This window comes from Ambystoma mexicanum, chromosome 2q (genome assembly GCF_040938575.1).
Source record: "Ambystoma mexicanum isolate Mex_15411 chromosome 2q, UKY_AmexF1_1, whole genome shotgun sequence".
NCBI classification, from domain to species: Eukaryota; Metazoa; Chordata; class Amphibia; order Caudata; family Ambystomatidae; genus Ambystoma; species Ambystoma mexicanum.
Genome location: NC_090924.1, coordinates 362521629 through 362546567, shown reverse-complemented (window position 1 = coordinate 362546567; position 24939 = coordinate 362521629). Strand labels below are relative to the sequence as shown.

Genomic DNA, 24939 nt, shown 5'->3' with positions numbered 1-24939 from the left:
AGTGCCTTCTGCCACTGGCTCCAGTGTGTTGGTGGCTGTTTTGGGTGCTGTGGTGGGGCTGTAGTGCACGTTGGTGCTGTGGGTTCTCGGGTTGTCTTGCCCTTCCACTGCGGTCCAGGTTGCCCTCTTCCCCTTGATGTAGAGGTGCGGCTTTTCTCCCTCCATGCCCCTGGCTTTTTTGTGTGTTGTTGCGGCATCCTCCCTGGGGGCCTGGTCGTCGCTGTCTGATGGCGTGCATTTGGGGGACCAAGAGAGGGAGAGGATTAGTGATGGGCCTATATGCATCAGGCATGCATTGGGGTAGCTGCATTGATATGGAATGGCAGTTGATTGGCATTGGGGTACTGACATACGGGTTGCTTGGCTTTTGGGAGGGTGATGCAAGGATGCGTCTGGGTTGGGACATATATGGGGTGCATCATGCATGTGGACAAGATGGTGCTGTGCACTGCCTGTAGGCAGTCTCGCAAATATGTGTCTGGTGGACCCTGCTTTCCTTCATTGCACTGTCAGTTCAGGGGGACATCATCGTGTTGGTCATTGCAGCGTTTCATTTGGGACACCTACCTGCATCGGCCGATGACGGGGCTCCTCGCTCCATGTCCCCCACTCCCTCAATAGCCTCCATCCCAATGTTGCTTGTGCAGCTCTCCTCCCAGGGTTGCATCTTAATGGGGGAGTCCGCACCTCCACCTGTTGCCATCGCCTGCTTGCGGTTGGCCGAGAGGATGTTCTGCACGCGTAAATGCAGGTCGTCCCAGCGCTTCTGGACATCTTTAGGGTTGCGGGGGGTGGTGCCAACGGTACTCCCCTTCTGCACCACCTCCGCCCATATCTCCTTCTTCCGCTGCACTGCAAGTCGAGACATGTTGGTGGAGAATACGACCAGAGCGAGTACTACAAGTACTGTTTACTGGAGGGACTCGCTGCCTGGATCGTCTTCGCTTCGTGCTGACTTTTTGGAATCCCGCCTGGAGGACGTCTTCAACGGTTGCAGCCTGACTTCCATTACAGGAAGCTCCAAGCTTTCCCACCCAGAGTGCCCTCCCCTCCATTGGCCACACCCCCTCCGCGTCCTTATCAACGCTGCCCATTGCGCACACGCGCTTCGCACAGAGCGGGTACTACGAGTACTGTTTACTGGACTCGCTGCCTGGATCGTCTTTGCTTCGTGCTGAATTTTTGGAATCCCGCCTGGAGGACGTCTTCAACGGTTGCACCCTGTCAGCCTGACTTCCATTACAGGAAGCTCCAAGCTTTCCCACCCAGAGTGCCCTCCCCTCCATTGGCCACACCCCCTCCCGCGTCCTTACCAATGCTGCCCATTGCGCACACGCGCTGCGCACAGAGCAAGTACTACGAGTACTGTTTACTGGAGGGACTCGCTGCCTGGATCGTCTTCGCTTCGTGCTGACTTTTTGGAATCCCGCCTGGAGGACGTCTTCAACGGTTGCACCCTGTCAGCCTGACTTCCATTACAGGAAGCTCCAAGGTGACTGTGACTTTAGTGGCTTATTACGCCAGATTTGGGGAGGGGAGGCGTCATTGCCTTTTCACTTTTGGTGCCTCCTGCACATTGTGAGTCACTGGGCGTGCATTGAAACGTACGTAGTACAGTACGTTTGGTGCCTCCTGCACGCTGAACGCCACGCTAGGTGGACGTTTCAAGAACAATATATTATTGTACTTATTCTCTGATCTCACTCCTTCCTTTGTGTTTATTATTTTGCAGCTTTCCCACCCAGAGTGCCCTCCCCTCCATTGGCCACACCCCCTCCCGCGTCCTTATCAACGCTGCCCATTGCGCACACGCGCTGTGCACAGAGCGAGTACTACGAGTACTGTTTACTCTTCGCTGTGAGAGGTGCGTGGCGCGGGGGGCTGGCATTCATTATTTGTTAGAAGCTAAGGGAACTTCTTTTCACTTCATTTCCTAAATGTGAGTTCGGCGATTGGCATATCTCTCCAATTGAAATTTGGATAGCTCTTGTCCTTCCCTCGAGACAGAATTCATTGCCAACTAGCTGTTAGCATCTAACCTAGCAAGTCATGACGTACCGGCTCACGATTAATATGCCCCCACAAATGTTAAACATGTATATTCCGTCCACAAGCTGCCCAAATCCATCAATGTCAGATGAAAATGGCCCCTTCCCACAAGATTTTTTTTCGGCACATTCTGGCATTTTAATAGGTAATGCGCTATCTGAAAAACCCAAATTCTCCTTTGATGACAATATAGACGAATCTATAATTTCCATTTCTTCTATGTCAACATCCCACCTCGGGATTTAAAAAAAATGAGAATACTCTTACATAAAGGAAATTCCACCCGCACCAAAAACACCTAGTGTGACAACAAATCCGCACCCTGTATCAGATATTACAATGTTGGCTTCCACACGAAATTGTCCACTCCTCTCTTCCTCGCGGATTGTTATTTCTCCAATTTCCTTTCCCCCTCTGCTGCAGGACCAAACAAACCTGTCTACACAGACTAGTCAAAGTGAGTCCCCCATTTCATGGTGTATCTCTGTCTACTCACCTGCTGACACACAGTGCAGCAATTCTTCCATGATCGATCATTCACAATCACACTCCTCACAGTCCATGTTACGTTCATTTGCTCTTCCCACTCCAAGACCAGCCAAGGAAACTGCATCAAATTTGTTTCTGCAACATACAATCATGATGCAACCAGCCATGACAGCCATCAACACAACCATCATGAGTCTGTGCAAACTTTTCGAATCTTTGGACACTAAAGTGTCGCATCAATCTAGGCAGTTTGACGACCTAATGAAATGGTTGTCGGCTCATTATATTTCCTCTCTTGAGAGAAAGGGAGCCCGAAAATCGAGCAATCAACCGACATGGCATCTTTGCAGAAAGAGATTACTTCGACGACTCACGCTCGTCAAACATGTGAAGCAGAAGTGTCCTGCCCACCTCCTGAGCTGCCTCGCTCTAGAAAAACCGGCCAAGGATTTAGTCATCTAGATGCCTTGAAAGCCCGGAACCCAAAGGTTGCTCCAAAAAAACCATTGGCATTAAAAAAAAACAAGAATATGGCTAATCTAAAACAAATCAAAAAGACATTGAATTCCTTCTTTAAAGCCTTGGGTAAAACAACCGCCGCTAAAGAAAAGGAAATCTTGACTATAGGTCCAGTAGAAGTTTCTTCAACCTTGGTTATGCCACCTCCAGTTTTGTCTGGCGCCTTTTCGACTAGTCATTCTCTACAGAGGGCTGGTCAGGGCGCCTCATTGGATTTTTGTCCTTTGATACCCATGGCTGCCTCAGTCTCGGCTGACAAGCCTAAAGTTACCTTTGCACAAAACTTATCTTACCCAGCCCTTTCAAAGTTACCTAATGGGACGTCGTCAAAACCTGCGTGCATAACTGCACAGGATAATGTCACAAATTCTGGTGCTCCTTTATCCCCACTGTCGCAGCTAGTTCTTTCCATAGATCGGAATATTGAGGCCGACAAACAACTCGCGGCCTTAAAATCACAAAATGATGCACACATGAGATTTTTTTCATGAAAAATCACATCCCAGAAACAATGGGCAATGGTCCAGCAAATAAAAATCCAAACCGAGTCAGAGTGGGCACCCTTAGTGACAATGGGCCATCGGTGGTTACGGATGCCCATGTAAATCGACTCTGTAAACAAACTAAACAAAAGCTGCCAGACTCCCGGGCTGACTCTGTTTCCACATCTCAGCTGGAGAATTTCAAACAAAGAATAGACGATTATCTGGCTGCCAGTCTAGCACAAGCAAAAAATTCCCTAGTCTCGTCTGTAGTGGCTGCGGATGTTGAATGCATTCCGAATTCTACCGCAGTATATCAAGATGGAAGCAGATTCTGATTATTACGTGAACATAAATCATGAAACCCCCCACTTGCAGTGGGCTCCACAGAAAATTAACACTCAGGCTGTTTCACGCCACTTAAATCCACGACGTGAACATTTTTTCACACTTATTCTAAAATGCAGAGAGGGAAAGTTCCCCTGCTACGATTTGAATCGCCAAAGTGTTCTTAACATTTTCAGAGACATTGCAGATCTAAAAAATCTGGCATCAAATGACATCGAACAGATAGAATTCATCTCAGAAATTTCAACTTCGATTGTCAGATTGTGGATTCCATCAGGTCTAGTTCGAGACGCTATCTGGCAATGCAAAATGCAATTGTTCAGCATGGGCTTTCTCATAGCAGAAGAACCTGCAAAACCGATCCCAAAAAACCAACTGCCCATGCGTAAATCCAATATTTATTGTGGAGCTCAGGGAAAGCCTGATGGGGCTCAAAATGATGGCTTTAATCATCAGTAACCACCAAAAATAGATGAGGCAGAAGTGATCCTTCTTTTAAGTTGGAACACTAGGGGGCATTCTCATTTACCCTCTACTATTGCAAAATTCACTACTGTGCATCATTTAATAGCTTTACAAGAAACCTGGCTACTCACTTGCCCGGTGTGGGATGGTTATGAAATCTCGCTCCTTCCCGCCATACCAAGAAGCTGTCGTCCCTCATCGGGCCTATTAGTGGGTGTTCACAGAGCCAGTGGTTTCACTATCACTCCTTGGGCCTCAGTAGGTGCCCAGATTCAGTTAGTTCTCATCTTGGGTCACTCTCAAGAACTGGCATTAGTAAACATTTATCGTAACCCTTTTACCATGAGCGATGTACACTTTTATGATGGTATGAATGAAGTATTAAATCTCACCTTTTGTAGAAAGTCCGTCATGCATATTATTGTCGCAGGAGATCTTAACTTGGACTGTTGCGACATATCCAACCTCTCGCCATCGGCTCTAAAATGGACAAACCTGATGTCTGACCGGAATTTATATAGGTTAAATGGATCGGTTGAGGGTGATGCACAATCAAATTACACTTGGCATCGGGGAGTTAGTACAAGTACACTGGATTATATTTATATGAGTCCAAAACTGTTTCAAAATGTCCAATGCCTTGCTATCCATCCTCATCCAAATGGCGATCACTGTTTTTTAGTCGCACAGATTGCATGGACCTTTGAACATGTCTCGCGTAGTCAGGCACATAAAGCAACGGCAACTGTCAATACGGCAAGAAATCGGCTTAAATGGAATGTTCAAAAGATACAGACTTTAGCGAACATCCTGGAAGACAATGAGTGGAGAGCTAATGGGGTCCCATATCAAGATCTTTTAAAACTATTTATGCAAAACATGACTGTTTTGCGACACAATCGTGCTTGCCACCCACATATCTTTGATCCGGCAATTAAGAATCTAAAAGCTGAATACCGGAAAATCAGGAGACATATACTCTTCCAGAATGGACCGTATTGTCGTCAACTTTTGAACACTGCCAAATGTCGTTACAAAAACTGGCTCAGACAAAGAAAATCGTCACAGTTCCAGCGCGATAGCATTTCCATGCAAGCCGCTATGATGAACAAAAATTCAGCACAAATATGGCAGATGTTAACCAACCATAAGACCAATCTACAGGGAGACGCACAAATTAACGGCGTCTCTGAAAAGGAATGGATCACGCACTTCTACACTCTATACGCTGATCCAGCGTTTGATGGCTTCGAATATCTATCAGCTACTCACTCCCCCGGCAACTCCAACTGTCAGAAATGTCAATTCGTTATTCCATAATGCAAATAAGCTCTTCAAGAGCGCAAGGTCCAGATGGGCTGTCCAACATTATGTTTAAGGCATATCCAAACGAATGGGCACATATCTTATATCTTATTTTTAAAAATATTCTTTTTACTCGCATCATTCCCACCTCCTGGAAAACATCCATTATAATCCCGATCTTCAAGAAGGGCGATCGTTGCCTTCCAGCCAACTACCGAACGATCACCCTTCTAGACGCACCCGGGAAAGTATTTGCGAAAATCTTCCTTGCCGAATTTAACACCTGGACCCTCCATGCACACTTGCGCGATCCCCATCAAACAGGTTTCGTTGCAGGCATGGGGACATCAATAAATTTATTTTCTTTAAATGCAATTAAACTACAATGTCTTCAGCAAAAACAACCAGCATTTTTTGCATTCATCGATCTCAATGCAGCATTTGATTCCGTGACTCGGGTGCTTCTTTTGGCAAAATTGCAGATAGATTGATGCCCTGCAACCCTAATGGATGTAATATATGGCCTCCATTCTAATACATCGATTAGGGTCAGCCTAACCCTAGATGGCATGTTGGCAAACCAAATCTCAACTTCACGAGGACTAAAACAGGGTTGTCTGTTAGCTTCCGCTATTTTCAACTACTTCATACAAGATGTAAGACATGTCCTTTCCATTGTTGTTTCAGATTCACCAAAACTGAACGGCCACACAATTCAGACCCTTTTTTATGCAGACGATTTAGTCCTGATCTCCAAAACACAAGTGGGGCTACAGCGTCTGCTGAACGCCTTTTACAACTACACCGTGACGAACGAATTAAAAGTAAATCTTACAAAAACTCAAATTGTAGTTCTCTGTCCAAAAAGGCGTAGCTCGATCTCATATGTGTGGTCATTGAACAATCTTCCGATTGATAGGGCGCCCCATTATAATTATTTGGGCATCCTGTTTGAGAATGTGAAACATCCAACAGGCCATCTTCTACGGCTGGAAACAAGACTAACTTTGTTTATATCGCAAGCAAGCATTTTAATGTATAAATTTGGCAAATTTTCGGTACTGCCAGCTTGGCATTTTTGGACTGCAAAAACTATTGCAGCCTTATTATATGGCCTGGAAACCTTTGAAGAAATTCATCTCTTCAATTGGCAAAATGGGAGGCAAAATATTGGCGCCGTATTTTACATCTTCCAAATTGCAAACCAGTTGCCTGGATAAGGTATGAGCTTGGTTTAATCTCAATACAGGCCCTTTTCAACTGGCGCAAATGCGCCTTTTTTAGGAAATGCTTGTTACCTACAACTTCGCAAGTCCTACTAAAATATATTTCATCATATATTTTTGCAAGCAAACAATTTCTTTATCAAAACGTGGTTAAGGTCTGTTTATTATGTGCTTATCCAAGCAAAAGTATCGTTACATCTACTGATTCAAAATCCAGACAAAGCTAAATTAAAAGTATACTATACAGATTGGATTTCAACCCGACAGACATGTCTTGCATATCACGACGCTGATGACGATCACTTTCCACATAAAAAGATGCGCACTCTGCCATCGTATTTGGTGCGTTGTCCATCTCCTAAATATCGGTACCACATTTTGAAATTACGCTTTAATCTGTGGGACATTAGAGAGTTACAATCTAAAAGGAAACTGTAGAGTCACTCGGAAAGTTTTTGCCGCTTTTGTACATCGATGGACAGTTGTGAAACCATGAGGCACCTTATTACAGAATGCACAGTGCTTCGTCCTTTGCGCGAAATACATTTTATGCGACATTGCAATTATTTACAGCTTGCATCTCAAGATTTGTCCTGGTCTCGAATCTTAGGCTCAGGCTACCTGCCATTACAGATTGCCACTGTAAATTTTCTTTTAAGCCTAAAACTGGAGCTTAAGTAATCAACCAATTAGTTATTTTATTATGTAATCGATTAATTAATTGTATTTGATCTTTTGTATTTTTTTTTACTTTTCCTTATGTCTTTCATTTTTCTTTTATGTCAGTACAAATTTTATGATAAAGTTTTATATGTTTATGTATTTTGTATCTGTATTTGAAAGGTTGATTTATTTCAACTAAAAAAAATAAAAAATAAAAATAAAGAATACGACCTCTGCATGTTCTTGCAGCGTCTCCGCCAGCATATTCAGCTCCTCTGGTGAGAAGCGCTCCTTGCGCAAGCGCTCTGCACTTTTTCTGAGTGCTTTGGGCATGGTAAAATGCTGCAGGTAGTGGTAGAGGTGTGGTAGAGGTGTGGTGGTCAGATGGCTCCTGGTTACAGAGGATGGCAATGGATTGTGTTTTTAAAGATGGCCACTGTGCTCTTTCCCGTTCCTGTGCGATGACGCTACTTCCGGTTCCGCTTATTAGCGGTGACCGCTAATTGCGGTCACCGCTAATAGCGGTCACCGCTAATGCCGATGGCTTGAATGGCGGTGGAGCTAACCGCGCTTCGCACAATGCCGGTAAGGGTGATTTTTCGCCCTTTTGCGGCATGGCGGAAAGGTCGTTACCAGCATGGCGCAAAGCTCGTGCCCGCGTACTCCTAATCGCCCTCTAATAGCGGCCTTGTGGCAACATGGACACAGTATTTGCTCCATGCCGGTAAGGGCCGTACCTTACCTCCAAACTCGTAATGAGGGCCAGGGAAAAAAGACCCTGAGCCTCGCGACGAAGGGCTAATTTGCGTGCCGGCTTCAAATAGGCCTCCCATTTGGTACGGGGCTGAAGCCAAAGGCACAACCTCCACCGACGAGGAACAGGGAAAGACAGATGTTTTCACTTTTGAATCTTCAATCCAGCTACTTTTGTGGAAAATGTCTGTATTTTCTGTGCTCCTTTTATCTGCCTTTTGGCTTAGTTTTATACAGTAGCCTTTCTGTTTAAGTTTGTGTCAATATTTGCTTCTTTTTCATGTACTGACCCCTTTTTCATCTTCTGATTCCTATGTTATCTCAGAAATTATCACTAAGGTACATTTTCTTTAAGAATCTTAGAATGGATACGGTCATATATTGGAATAGTTGGACGTGGATTTTGTATATGGCCAAAATTAAGGAATCCATCGTGCAAAAAAGTAGTAACGTAATATCTGTAGGACTTTGTGCCAATAGTTACCATCAGATGTACGTTTTATGAAGTTCAAAATAGGAAAGCAGGAGCTGTTCTTTTTCAACCTCAAGAAGTGTGTTCTACAGCCAGGGAAACACTCATGGAATGCTTTTGTTGAAAGCTACTTCGGTTGATGAACAGCTCTAGAGAGGAGAAGGCACATCAGGTGACAAAAGTGTGATCTGAGAGTACACCAGACACACACTGCAATATTCTAATGTCAAAAAACCCACCTGTCATACGAGGCTCTGCTAGAAGCCATCTGATAACTGGTCAACTTGAATTTCTACCAGCATATCATGCCCTCATCCCAAGTTTTGAGAGAATCACACTATACCCATCAATTATCGATATGTAACAATCAAGATCTCTATTATTAAAACAGCATGTATTTGGTTCTCCATAAATAGCTGCCTCTTGCAGCATATTCTGAAATGGTATTTTCAGGGAACTGCTGTGAACCAATGAAATGAATCCCCTTCGGTTATATCTTATCATAAATCTAAAACTGTTAGTTGCACAGTACAGTAAACAGGGAACAGCTGTGAAAACACAATTCTTCTGCAGAACTAAATACTTAAGTTTGCAGTCTGAAAACTGAGACTTCTTCAGCACCCCGACCTTCTCACTAGTATATAAAGTACCACTTTAAGTTGTTATTTTCTGTTTAAAATCAAACGTCCTTATCATGCCATAATAAACCAAAATGTACCATTAAAGGTAAATGCCATTATCCTATGGCTAGTTTCTGGCTCAAGCTATCCTTATTTTTGGGCATGCTTCGTTCTCTTCTGAAGTCTTTTTCACACATGCTGTTCTTTAACCAAGGGGCAGACCTCCAAGCTGCAAGCTCCTAGCTAGCCATAACATCCCTCCACTTCAATTCTATACATACACACAATAGATAATTTCTTAGTCACCAATAGTCCAATATCACTAACAACTGGCTAGTGATGAGTGCACATTTTGGGGGGAGGGGGGTGTGTGTGTGTCTGTGTGTGCTGCGTCGCGTCGCACAGGAAGCAGCTGACTAGTTTGCCTTTTCCTAGACCCTTATTAGCCTTGTCTGCACATCTCAACATCAGAGACCTAACCCTACAGTACGTAGTTCTCAACATCTCCTTAAGTCCCGAGATGCCACCTTCTAGTGTGTGTTTCTTTTCCATTTCAAGTCTGAGATGAAACCCTGATGTGAGCGAGTTGCATATTGTCCTTACATTTCACCATATGGTGTGTGGTTTTTGTCATTTCTTGCAGTGCTGAGATATAACCTCACATATGTATCTCTATTTATTCTCTAATTCTTGGATCATATTCTGTGCATTGCTCCCAAAGCCCACACTGTCACCTGGTTGTGCATAGTTCTCTTCCAGTGAAGCCCTGGGATCACACTGGATGCTGTGTAGCTCTTCAGAGCTCATGATGATCTGCGTTTTGAGGCCCGATTATGCCGTATTGTGCTATTCTGAATGCCAAGTGCTATCTCGGTACCAAAGTCCTGGACTCCATATAAATGCTCTGCTCTACTAAGTCACCTTACTTTACACATGCTTTGATGGTTAAGCCTGAAACATGATCAACTTGCATACATTTTGTGGGAATGCCTCTGGGAAGCCCTTCCTTTTTGCACATTTAATTACAATTGCACAGTACAACATCTCTTTGCCGAAATTGAGAAGAAATGCATAGAAGTAAAATATGAGTCTTTTTTTGCAAGCTTTATTTATTCTAATATCCCATATTGTTCTATTCATAATTTAATGATCCTAATTTCCTGTTAGTTGCTACAGCAGTGTGTGCAGTTACTTTGGAATTCATTTTGCATTTAAAAATATTGTTTGATGTGATCTTTATGTGGAGTGCAATGGTTCGGGAAGGAGAGCCATTATCTTCCTCTGTAGTCACCTCTTTTCAAATTTTAGGTGCAATTGTAAATATAGTCATTTGCCATTAACTCTTATTGCTGCTTGCAACTGTTTTACTATGCTCTTTCTTCCACTTGTTCGTGGTCTCTGGTACATAAAATCACGTTTTTTTCTGTTTCAGTGTCATGCTGGAAACTCAGTGACTCTCCCAGAATCCCTACTCTTTATTTCCACTCTGGATGGGAGCCTGCACGCGGTTAGCAAAGTCACTGGAGATGTTAAGTGGACTTTAAAGGATGGTGAGAAAAAGATACAGTTAATTTTCTCCGTATTGTATATTTGTGTTTTAAGGTTCTTATAAAATGTGTTCAATCTAGTTTTATTAGTTAAGAAAAAGATTAGGGAATTATCGAATGGGTCAAGGTAGGGAGATGATTTTGAAAAAATGGGAACATGGGGGAAATGTGGAGTAAAATATGATGAATTAGTTAAGAACACGAGAGACATGACTGCTACCCTGTGGCACTGAAGGGATATTTTATGGCACTGGTGGACCAAATTCCACAACTCTGATGGGCAATATCTTCTGGGACAGTAATACGTTATATTCTTTAGTTAAGATATTCCCAGCGTTTGAGATGGACAGTGGCAGTTCCTGGTTTTGAATGCAACTGATCAACATGTTAGCTGACGGGGGCACAACACTGCCAGAAAGTATAGCTTAGCAATATTTTCCTGTCGCCCTTCACAACATATACACATTGACGGATGTAAGACACCAAGCAATCCTCTCTCCTCTACACAGAGAATAGCACATTCAAATTGAACTTGTCTAATGGTTTGTTTGAAAAGTGCTGGGCTGTATAACAGAGAGCAAATGCACCACTGTTTTAAGTTTTTCAGTTTTAATCTATGGCAATGGTAAAACAAAAAAATGTGTTGAAAATAAATGTATTTTAAATTATAATGGTTAAAATAAAGCAACAAAGATGCAGAAACAAATAGCAAGAGCCCTCCAAGATGAGCATCAAGTTTATAATCAAGAGACATCTCCTTGTTATCCCCTGTTGCCGCTTACTGCATTTATTTATTTCAAAGGATCAGAAAGATTGGAAATTGCACTTTGAAGTGAAGAACCCAATTACATGCCAAACTACAAATGGGAGGTGGACCATAGCGTCCATCTAGGAGTTGGTGGTCCAGTGTTTTAGATGTATCCAAGTAAACAAGTGAAATGAATAGTTACGTTTATAGTTGGTCTGTTCGTTCAAGGAAAAATTGCTTCCATGTCCCTTGCAGGTTCAAAATCATGCCCAGTACCCCAGTGACACATAATATAGCCTTTTGTGTTGAACATTATTGATTACTTTTTATTGAATGCTCCCATTGAAGAAGAAACCTCGCAAGAGCAAAGGTTCAAGATCGACATAGAAAATTGAATTAGACTACTACCAATATTTAAAGAGAAAGGAGCAATGGGAGTACTTGTGAATGTTAGAACTGAAGCCACACAGGGGAGTCCGTCATTTAACAGACAATGCATGACTAGTAAGTGCAAGAAAATCAAATGGCGAGTATAAGACTAGTAGTGATTCAGAAAACAGACTAGAAGCACAGAAATGTGACTGTAGAGAATGCAGAATTAACTCAATGATTCTGCATACTGTGCTAGTCAATTCTTCATCTGAGGGTTATTCATGTTACAAAGATGAATCTCAATTTTAGGTAAGGTGGAGTACAGTCTTTATGAAAGAAATGTGGTTGTGAATAGTTTAGAGAAAAAGGGAACAAAAAGCAAGTGTGACATCTCAATACAAGAGGAATGATTACAAAGTGCAAAAAGGTAGTTTTGAATTTAAGATAGAAATGTGACATGAACCAAGGGAAAGCAGAGCTGTCCCATGCAGCTTAACTAGTAAGATAGTCAAGAGGCCCCCTGTATATGTGGGTATCTATTGTGAAGGTAACAGATTGCAACCTTGCATCCATTAAACTGGGTAATCCTAACAACTATTTAAAACACTACCAAAGGGCAAAACCTTGGGACGCAAGTTCTTTAAAAAATGAAAAGATAATTAAAAATCGGTGCCAATACTTAATATGTTCATGTCAATTAACTGTCACTAACACAACCTCTCTGGTCCTCAGCAGTACAAATAGACATTTGAGTTAGCCCTCTTGTCCACCAGTGTTTTCCTCATAGAGCCCAATGGTAATTTCTGGCAGCCACCTCGATTTCATCACTTAGTACTATATGCTGATTTGTTTGTTGTTTATTCTCCTGCCTGGGTCTCATTTCACATTAGAATCTACTTTCTTTCTAGATCCCATCATCCAGGCTCCTGTGTACGTGGCAGAGTAAGTCTTGCAATCGTTCACTGATTTGGACACCATCAGGTGCTTGAAGAGGTGGTGGGTGCAGGGGCAGGTGATGTTTGAGTTTTATAGGCAGTGGTGAAAGTTATTTTAGAATTTGTGTTAATCCACACATTAACTGTATCAGTAAATATTGAAATGTCTGTGGTCAATCACCAAATAAGGATGTAGTAAAAACGCACTTATAACACCAGGCCAGGGAAGGTGATATTAAAAGTGCTGAATGTTCTGTCCTAAATTAAATCAGTGACTGTCGTATTGAAAACAAAAAGTAACTCAATTGTTCTTTTGTATGAAATTTTCCTGTTGATATTTTGTAATGGAAGAGTTGAAAAAGTACCACAGAGGCCCTCAGCATTACGCAAACAGTACACAGGCATGCCTGCACCTTGTTAACATGGCTCAAAGACCTCCATGCAAATCATCAATGTTATTCACAGAACCCCTAAATATTGTCAATATTTATTTAATGGATTGTATCCTCCCATGTTTTCCCCATCTGTGATATCTCCTACATCCAGCTTCAGCTGCTTTGAAAAATTATTTTCGATAGAGGGTGCTGTGCAACGATGTGGTCCACTCGATGTCCCTCGAGGGCCTCAGTCTCGAGGATGACATCAACAAATGTATATATGGAATGCGCAGCGCTCGTTGACTTCAGTTCTGTCTTTCCAAGCAAGAATGCCAAGACTGCAGTGCTAAAATGTCGCTGATGGACCCACATCGAGTGTGCTTGTGGTGCCTTGGTGTGGAGCACAAGACCTCGACCTGCCAGTCGTGTCTTATCGATGAGCGGAAAAGCTCTTAAGGCGTGTAAAGGTAAATTGGCGGTAGGTAGATTCCCCAAAAAATCCCCTTCGACTACCCCGCAGAAAAAACATTCCCCCGACGAAGCGATAGACGACTCTCATCGACGGAAGAAATCTAACAGGTCTAGGTCGCGCAGTGGCTCTCACCACTCAGCATCAGAAATCACCTACTTCGTCTTCCTCGTCCTATTTATCTCCAGAGAGGAGTATATCTTGCCCTACTAAGGCCTCTACTTTGGCTGAATGGTAATCATTCAGGCAGGAAATGTTTAACATTTTCGAAAGTCGGAATCCTTCGAAAGCAAGTAGGCCATTCTCCTACTGCGCCTTCTGAAGCCGGTAAGGAAAGGGCTCCAGCCAAATCCTGCACACCCTCGAGCCCGGGACGAAGGCCAGATTCTCATCGAGAGCCGTCGAGGCCTCGACACGATGAATAGTCCGTCAAGGACCAAGTCCACGTCAAAGCCATCAACGCCACCGACCACATCAGTGCCATTGACGCCCAAGACGTGTTCATCGAAGACATTGATGCCAAAATCAAGTTTATCAACGACTTAATCGACATATGGCTCAAAGCCATCAATGCATTTACCAAACATTCAAAAATCCTTTACACCATTGCCAAGAAAGGATTTTTTTTAAATCTCTCACGTAGATTTATGAAGACAGTGATCCACCGTTTGGATTATAATATGGCACACCTAATGTTCCTTTGCATCTTGAGCAAAGTACCTTGTTGAAGTACCGCTTTGCCCCGCTCTGGATCGCTGCTCTGCTGTCTGTTTGCCTGTGAACTTGTTCCCTTGAAGCTATTTGGCAAAGTGTTGGCAACGCCCACAGGAGGGCTGGACTATTGTGAACTAACGTTCAAAAGCGTGCTCGCCCACGCACCCGAGCGCGCTCACCTTGAGCGAAGTACCTTGTTGAAGTACCGCTTTGCCCGCTCTGGATCGCTGCTCTGCTGTCTGTTTGCCTGTGAACTTGTTCCCTTGAAGGTATTGAAGCCACTTCAACGCAGCGCTGATTGAGCTCCCACCCCGTTTCCTTTGAGTGCAAGTCTCACATTACTTTTGTTTGTTGTTTGTTGTTCTGTTTCTAGATATTTGGCAAAGTGTTGGCAATGCCCACAGGAGGGCTGGACTATTGTGAACTAACGTTCAAAAGCGTGCTCGCCCGCGCACCCGCGCGCGTGCACCTTGAACGCAGTACCTTGTTGAAGTACTGCTTTGCCCGCTTCGCCCGGCGTAGCAAAGCATAGTAAAGCTTTGTTCTATTTTTCTTTTAATTGTGCTAATTCTTTCCTTTTTTTCCTTTTTCTTTTCCCATCCTGCTTCCCTCAGACTTTATTCAATTCTGTGAAATTGCACATTGTTTAGTCATCTGCATACCTTGAAATCAGGCATGCCTGATCATGCTAGCATAGCGTCCAAAATGGCCACTGCAGGCAACCATCACGCCATGTGTCACACTCATACCTCTAACCCCTTTCCTTCTAATCCCAACCACAACTCCACTTCACACAATATTCCACGCACATATGCTCCCTCGTACGCAATATCATCTACTGTACCGTCACTTAAACACAGAATGACATCTACAAATACTCTTCCCGGCTGTGCATTTTCCCCTTTCCTTGGTGTGGCCCGCCCTTATCGGCCGGCATTTATTAATCTTCACGCTCGTAACGTGACTCGTATGCCACAACTACTCTCTGATGCGACTCTACTAGCATCAGACAATCACAGAATATGCACTTCCATTGCATCTACAATTGCATCATCTTCCACTTTACCTCCAACCTTTCATTACTTTGAAACCATACAGGAAGCTGACACTTCTTTCCATGCACCCCATGAAGTTTCTTCTATTTCCAACATGAGTGATAAGCAAGATGCACAACAAGTCATTTCAACTATTAGCAGTGCATCTGAAGAAACCTCACAATATGTGCAACCCACCCCTCGTCATCATACTATGCCCGTTGCAACCAACGCTTCTTCATCCATGCTAGAAATCACACTTGCAGATATTAACACCACAATTCTAAGCGTTTTTAAACTTTTAGAACGCCTTGATCAAAAAGCTTCCCTTCAAGCGACGCAAATCAATTCCTTACACAAGTGGATGACATCATTGCATACCTCCACCTTTCCGAGATGTCCATTGCACTCACCAAATGCTAGACACGGTCCTTCTTATCCCTTGGTCCCAACCTTTGCTAACATTATATGACCCATCCCAAGTCCGATACTCATTCTTGATTCCATAATGGGTGATACCTCATGGGTAAGTGTATCCCCTGACGTACAGGCCTCTCAAGCCACTCCTCAACAGGCTATTATAGTCCCTGAACCCACACCTGTTGAATTGGATCCTATAACTTTGCCTCCGTCTACACCACATACTTTACCAGCAGCTCGTGCACAGGAAAAAAAAACAAAAGAAAAAAAGACCTACCTTGCGACAAGCCTTGATCAAAAAATCTAAAAATATGGTCATGCCAAAAATTCCCAAAAATTCAGTTGCGACCTTCTTTAAATCAATATCGTCAACCCTACCAAAAGAGACTTCCCTCAACCAGCACACTACAACTTCTTTGCCAGTAGGGATAGGTAAGGAGGTCGCTTCTTCAATCATTCCGAATTTGAAATATTCTCCATTAAGCAAATTACTTAATGTTTTGGAAGATGCAAGATCGGGTTGTTCTCCTCCTGTTGCAAGTGATATCTTACCGGCTGTAAATGTAAACAAGACGCCTTCTTTAGCCGCCAGCAATAAACCAATTGCTAACTCCACTCAAGCAACTTATCTTTTGAGTAACGCCAGTTCTGACGCTTATTCTCGTGATCAGATAAGAGGAATGATTGAAGATTATCTCAAAATTATACATGCATCATCACTACCTCATGTTTCAGTAATACCCTCTATACCCACAAATTTGCCACTCATCCCTGTTGCTCTAGTACCCTCTCTTCCAGCAACTACGACGAGTGGAGATCCGTTGTCCATGAACCCGTGTATACCACAGACTAATTTTATGGACTCTAATCTAATCTCTTCGCAGATGAAATCTCTTATCGATGCGTTTTTTTCAAACTCTACATCCACTCAATTGACTAATCACTCTTTTAAATCAAATACTGATATTTTGACACAAGCTGATGCCACTACAACGACCACAACACCTCTAGTTAAAGTCACGACTAATAATAAACTATCTAACTCTGTCACTTGGGCATCGAATCCTACACCACTTCCTTTGAATGACAAGAGTATCTTTGCCTTTATTTCCAAAGTCTGATTCATTGCACACTGACACTTCTACCAATTCCAATGTCAAACCAATTCAGATACCTAAATCATCTGGTCCGATTGGTCATTCTCTCATCATGAAGTGTCGAGGCAATAATTTTCCTCTTTATGACCTCAATAGGCAGTGTATCTTGAATATACTTAATGATGTTAATCAGTTGACAAACATAACCACAAGTGACATTGATCTGGTAGAATGTATTGCTGGCAATGACTTTACTACCGTTCGCCTATGGATTCCATCTGCCATAGTTGCAAAGACAATTTGGAATGCGAAATTCAGCTTATTTGACATGGGATTTCTCATCTGCCAAGATCCAAATAGATCACAAACCCTATTTGCTCCCACAACACAATGCTCTACTTCACTCCCATCTTCTTCATCCAAGACACGTACATATATTCCTACCAAAAAGACAACTAGCTCATAACTGATCCATGTACCCACCACAGGTACGATTAGATTATGTAGTTGGAATACTCGTGGCCACTCTCATTTACAGGAATCCATTCCATCTTTCCCCTATCAATTTGACATCTTGGCCTTCCAGGAAACCTGGTTTATTCAGTCCTCTGTTTGGGACAACTATTCTGTCGCTCTAATTCCTGCTCTAAAAGGTGACAAGGGTCGACCTATGTCAGGTTTGTTGGTGGCAGCTTGTTCCTCTTCACATTTTTCGCTCGAACCATGGCTCAATTTTGAATGTTTTATACAATTAGTGAAACTCACCAGTTCGACAGGCAACATTGCATTATTCAACGTGTATCGCAATACTGCGAAACTTTCAAATTTTGCCTTTTTAGAGGCACTTTCTGACATGTTGGAAATTGTTGCCCTTTCTAAAGATATCATCGCCACTCTTCTAGTTGGCGACCTCAATTTGGATTGTTTCCACCCAAAAAACGAAGCTGCCGTCCAAGACGCCCGAACATGGTCCTCCTTCATGATGGAACAAAATCTCATAATGGTTAATGGGACAGTTCCTGCTGACATTCCTGCTGCCACTACTTGGCATAGAGATGATTTATTTAGTACAATTGACTACATGTTTATTGATTCCAACTTGTATCGCGACATTAATACACTCACTGTTGTACCTCAAACATGTAGTGACCACAACTTATTATCTCTTTTAATTTCGAAAGTAGAATGGTCCACTACGTCTCAGAGTCAACGATATAGTTCATCCCACATCATTAATCAGGCTAAAACCCGATTTTCTTGGACTCCGACAAAACTCAATGTTTTCAATACCGCCATTACACTTATGATTTCAAATAACATGGCTTTGGATTATATTAACTTTTTACAGAAATTCAAGAACAATATTATTATCATGAAATCTAAACCTATCATTCATTTACATGCGTTTGACCATGAACTTAAGCTCAGAAAAGCGAGCTATGGAAAGGAACGCAAAATATTGAATGCCTCTTCTCTCTTATCCTGTTTTGACGCCCTCAAAAAGGCTAGAACTAGATATTTGAATTGGACACGCTCTCATAGAGCAATCCTTTTTCAACGGGATAGTGAATAAATGTTGACTACTCTTCAAGCTAAGGATTCTGCAGATATTTGGAAGTTATTAAACCACAACAATTGCGGACATCAGTTAGATGATCAAGCTAATGGAGTAAAAGAAGATCAATGGGTCCTGCATTACTCCTCTTTATATGCTTATCCCCTTTTTTGACACTATGGACTATGCAATCTAAATCCAAATGGTCTCTTGATTTTGACATCGCAACAATAACCTCTTACATTAAAAGGTCTAATAGCTCTAGAGCAGCTGGACCTGATGGCTTGACCAACAATATGTTAAAGAACAACCCTGACCTATGGGCTCAAATTTTAGATCAACTTTTTCAGCACATACTAGTTTCCAAAAACCTACCTCTATCTTGGAAAACATCCCTCATTGTGCCCATATATAAAAAAGGATATCGTTTTTCACCCCACAATTATAGACCTATAGCCTTACTTGACACTCCAGGCAAAATCTTCGCAAAACTTGTTCTACGTGATTTTTCCACCCGGACTCAATCGCATCATCTCCGGGATCCATGTCAGTCAGGCTTTGTAGCTGGTATGGGCACAGTAGTTAATATTTTTCTTTTGAATGCTATAAAACAGCAATGTCTTGCACAAAAGCAACAAATGTACTTTGCATTTGTAGATTTGCACTCTGCATTCGATTCCATTTGAAGAATTAAATTAATGTCTAAGTTAACTAGAGACAATTGTCCATCCACATTGTCTGATATAATATATCATTTCCACTCGTCCACTTCGGTGCAAATTAGACTTAATCTTGATGGACTACTTTCGAAACCCATTCCTACTGCACGTGGTTTGAAGCAGGGGTGCCTTTTGGCGTCAGCCATTTTTAACTATTTCATTCATGATGTTAAAACCAATTTCAAAGCTGTTGCATCTGATTCTCCTAGAATAAATGGCATCCCGATAAAAGCACTTATGTATGCTGACGATATTGTATTGGTTTCCAAGACGCCTACAGGCCTCCAAACATTACTCACTACCTTTCATTCTTATATTCTGGAAAATGAACTCAAAGTTAATACTGGTAAAACTCAGGTGGTTATGCACAATCCTCATCATGGACCTCACACACTTAAGCAATGGTCAATTAACAATGTCAATTTATCGATTACATCTGCCTATACATATCTGGGCATGATTTTTGAACCGATCCTCAGACCTACAAAACCTCTTTATCTCATAGAGTCCAAACTTTTGTCAGCCACCTCTCAAACTCGCATTATTCTAGCTAGATATGGCAAATTTTCCATCTCTCCTGCCATTCATTTCTGGAAAATGAAAGTCATTCCAACCATTTTATATGTGTTGGAAACAGGTCATCCAATACCTTCACATATCCTAGATAAATGGGAAGCCAAATTTTGGCGCAAAATACTTCAATTTCCCCAATGTATTTCTATATCGTGGATACGTTTTGAACTGGGCACCATCTTATTATACTCAATATATCATTGGAAACAATGTGCTTTGTTGCGTAAATGTCTCATATCCACGCAATCGGATACCTTACTCAAAACGTTTTCTTCCTATGTGTTCAATACGGAGCATGCATTAATTCGAGACTGGCTTACATCAACATACAGAATACTGGCACATGCTGACGTCAATATTGAGCTTTTGATAACGAATCCGGATAAAGCAAAACAAAAAATCGCTCAAATGGCATGGATTGATAATCAACAACTTTGTCTCCTATACAAAAATGCCTCTAGTCCACGTTTTCCACCAAAATCTAGTGGAATCACGGAAAAGTATCTGTGTAAAGCTCCGTCTCCCTATTTTCGTCAGCTTATTTTGCGTTTTCGCTTCTGCATCTTGCGAACACGAGATCTGCTATACACTAGAAAACTTTTGGCCAGAGAACAAAATATATGTCGATTTTGTTGTGCATCAGACACCCCTGAAACCTTGGAGCATTTAATTACGCAATGTCCTATGTTGACTTCCAAAAGACAAATGCATTTTCACAAATATTGTGCTACTTATGTGTTCTGCAATCAGAAACAGTGTTGGGCTCTTATTTTTGGCTCACAGATATTGACAGTGCAACTTGCTACAGTACAGTTTTTATGTTCATTAGAACTTGATGTTGTAGACACTTCTCGATCCTCTGCTACACCAAATCTATGAACGCATAATTTTATTTTGAAGCTCTATATGTTGTTCATCTGACTAATGGGTTTCATTTACTATACTTTCCATGTTGTTCACTGCATATTGATTTTTTACTATGGTTGAAATGAAAACAAAAAAGCAAAATCCTTCAAATCAAATGTATGATATTCATCTATGGATTGCATTTTATGATTGTAAATTGTATATTTTTCTGTGTTGAACTTATATTGAAAAGTTGATGTATTCAACCAAATCAATAAAAAAAAAAAAAGGTAGTTTTAGATCAGAGGAATCTAGGTTGCAGGACCTGTGTGATCATTAAGAAACAGCCTGTGGGGTGGATACCTTACCAGAATTGGATTTTGGCAAGCCAGTCCCAGTTGATCACGCAGATGCAATTAATGACCAGGGTCACTGATTTTATGGGATGAAGCAGGCCTGTCCTCCCGTTCGAACAGGATGACCTCACGGATATCCTGGACAAAGGTCCTCAAAGGGATCCAATCCTACCTTTTCATGATGCCCTACAAAAGAGAGTAAGTGCAAACTAGGAAGCACCAGAATCAAGTCTGGCAGTCAATAAAAAATTGACAAAAAAATATAGACTGTCAAGTTGTGACCACAGCTATTTGTATAAACATCCTACCCTAGAAAGCCTAGTGGTTCAAGCAGCAACTGCTACATCCAAGCAAGCTGCTTATCCGACCATTCCACCAGATCGGGATGATAAGCATATAGACGCCTGGTCATGGAAAGCATTTTCTGCTGGGAGCATGCATGTCACGTCTGACAATTCTTCATGTGCCCTTGCAAAATGTACCTTCACCCTATGGGACTGTGTTTCCATGGCGGCTGAACATATTCCCGAAGGGGAAGAAAGAGACGGCTTCCTGGCCATTGTAAAAGATGCGAAAGAGTCCATGTGCGAGTCTCTACAGTCAGGTTTGGATTGGCAGCAAGCACTGTGATACGCATGTTTGCGTGGCTAAGGAAGTCCGGATTTACACCGGACGTGCAGTCTACACTCCTTAATATGCCTTTTGACGGGTCTCATCTTTTTGGCAGCAAGGCTGACGAAAGCCTTGAGAAGCTGCAGACCTCGAAGGCGGCAGCCAAGTCTCTAGGTGCTGCCATCAGGCAGCGTTTGCCTTTTCACCCTAATGGACCTTCTTGTAGGGGTAGATCCTTTTGCTACTACTCCTCAGTTGGCAGAGCGCGAGGAATGGCTGGTCAAAGAGGCCAAAAAAGATTTCCTCGTGGTGGACGAGGGAGAAGTGCAAAGCCCACCCAAGCAACAGTTACTTTACCAACCTCTCTGACGTCTTGACTCACGACACCCCGGTGGGAGGGAGATTGTCTCAGCATCTGAAAGAATGGCAGGGTATTACTTCAGATGCTTAGGCATTAGAAACGATTGCCCAAGGTTACTACCTCCCCTTCATTCAGAGACCTCGCAATCATACCCCGGGAAGCCATTCATTAAAGGTTCCAGATCTGTTCCTTTTGCAGGAGATGTTGAGCCTGCTACAGAAAGGTGCTATAGAGCCAGTACCTGGAACAGAGAGGAACAAAGGATGGTGTTCTCTATATTTCCTAATCCCCAAGAAGGATGGAGGACTGGACTTGAGATACTTGAACAAGTTCCGCAGAAGAACAAGTTCAACATGGTCACACTTTCTCAGATCCTTCAGGCCCTCCAGCTCCAGGATTAGATGTTGTCATTGGACCTTCAGGATGCTTATTTTCATGTGCCAATCCATCTCAAGCACAGAAAGTACCTGAGCTTCGCCGTAGCCAGTTCTCATCAGTTTCGAGTTCTGCTGTTCGGGCTGACCTCCGCCTTGAGGGTATTCACCAAACTGATGGTGCTGGTGGCAGCGAGTCTCAGGAGAGGGGGGATTCATGTCTACCCCTACCTGGACGATTGGCTGATCAGGGCACGTTCTCCCGAACAAGTCCTGGATCATCTCAGCGTGACCTGCCACTCTCTCCAGAGACTGGACTTCTCCCTCAATTACAAGAAGTCCCACATGATATCATCACAAAAGCTCCAATTCATCGGGGCTGTACTGGATACATCCTTGGGAAAGACCTTGCCACCCGAGGTGAGGCCTCAACACATTTTGCAGATGGTCACCAAATTTTAGAGTGCCCAACATCTCCTGGCCTTCCACTTCTTGAGGTTGCTCGGCCTCATAGCATCCTGCATTTTCCTGGTGCCAGAAGCTCGCCTGAGAATGAGATCCCTGCCATGGGCTCTCAGGACATAGTGGTCTCAATTCTCAGGCGACATGTCCGACCTACTTTAGGTTCCAAACAGGGTTGCACAGGATCTCCTATGGTGGGCCTGCGAGGACAACATTCTGAAGGGAGAATCTTTTGGCAACCATGGCCGGAGATAACGGTAGTGATAGACGCCACACTCATGGGTTGGGGAGCCCATGCCAACGATCTGACAATAAGTGGTCGTTGGTCTCCATCGGAGTCCAAACTACACGTCAATCTTTTGGAACTGAGAGCAATTCGACTTGCGCTGAAGGCTTTTCTGCCCTTTGTATGGGAAAATAATGTCCTGATAATGACGGACAACACAGTGGCCATGTACTACCTCAACAAGAGAAGAGGTGTAGGGTCACTACATCTGTGCAGAGAGGCAATGCAACTATGGTTCTGGGCAATAAAAGAATGAATCTCTATATCAGCAGTTCACCAAGCTGGAGAGAAGAACACGGCGGCAAACGCGCTGAGCAGGCAGAGCACAGTCTCCCATGAGTGAGAACTAGCTCAGGAAGTCCTTTAAGAGATCTTCACTCTTTGAGGAACCCCTCAAGTTGATCTGTTCGTGTCCAGTGTCATCCGGAAGTGCGATCTGTTCTGCTCCAGGGAATTTCCCTAAGAGGAGCTCTAGAAGATGCGTTTGTGGTGTTTCCTGTATGCATTTCCTCCAGTCCCTGTCATTCCTCACATGATCAGGAGGTTGACAAAGTTTGGGAAATCCATGATCCTAATTGCCCCTGATTTGGCCAGGAGAAGGTGGTACCTGGACCTTCTGGAAACGTCCATCTGCCCTCCAGTACGTCTTCTACAAAGAGAGGACCTTCTCTCGCGAGGACCCCATCCAGAGGTTCAGACACTCGGCCTTCACGCATGGTTTCTGAGAGGCTGAGGTACAAGAATTGGGACCACCAGGATGACGTAATGGAGATTTTGCTTTAGGCCAGCAGCAAAGTCTTTGTACTGCTGCCGTTGGAACACATTCTGCAACTGGTGCAGGAATAAGAAGAATGTGGATCCTTTTCTATGCAAAACACTGGCCATTTGGCCAATCTGGGGCTTCAGGTTATTTAGCGGCACTTTCCATCTTCAAGCACTCATCTGAGGAACGTTGTATTTTAAAATGCCTTTGGTGATACAATTTCTAGAGGAACTAACTAATGGGTTCCCTCAATCTCCTTTTCAGGTTCCTGTTTGGGACCCTAATCCTGTTTAGAAATTTCTTATGTGTGCACCATTTGAACCACTCCATTCATGTCCTTTAAGACTACTAACATCCCAAACCATCTTGTTAGTAGCTTTAACATCAGCCCGTATGGTGAGTGAGTTGCAGGCACAATCTTCGCCGAAGGAGGTTCTTTGACTGTACCATATTACAAAAAAAAAACAATCTTGTAAACCACCTTTTACTGTTTTTTATAAGGACATGGTCGTCCTTAAAGTAAAACCTTCATTCCTACCTAAGATTATATCAGATTTTCATCTGGGATAAAGGTTACTGTTACCTACTTTTTAGCCACCACCTGATCCTGGCAAGAAAGAGGAAAGGTTAAACAGACTTGACCCAAAAAGGGCTCTGAGTTTCTACATTTCAAGGATGACAAAGTTTCGTCTAGATGACCAACTGTTTATAGGATATACTGGTCATAGACTCGGACAGGCTGTAACTAAACAAACCTTGCCCAGATGGATTATTTTAGCTATTAGTGAATGCTATAGACAGGCTGGGAAAGATCCCCCAGAAGGCTTGAGAAGCCTTTCGACTAGGGGCATGGCTACCTCTTCTCCTCTGCAAAGAGGGGTTCCAATTAAAAGAATTTGTGCGCCAGCCACTTGTTCTACCATTCACA

General features: G+C 42.9%; 1 protein-coding gene across 1 annotated transcript in view; it reads left to right on the top strand.

Moving 5' to 3' along the window:
- ERN2 (endoplasmic reticulum to nucleus signaling 2) overlaps window positions 1-24939 on the top strand; it is a 1116259-nt gene that overhangs the window by 209898 nt on the left and 881422 nt on the right. The window contains exons 2-3 of the mRNA XM_069647392.1: window positions 10824-10941; window positions 12967-13000. Coding sequence (XP_069503493.1) covers window positions 10824-10941; window positions 12967-13000 — 152 coding nt within the window. The remainder of the gene's footprint in view (window positions 1-10823; window positions 10942-12966; window positions 13001-24939) is intronic.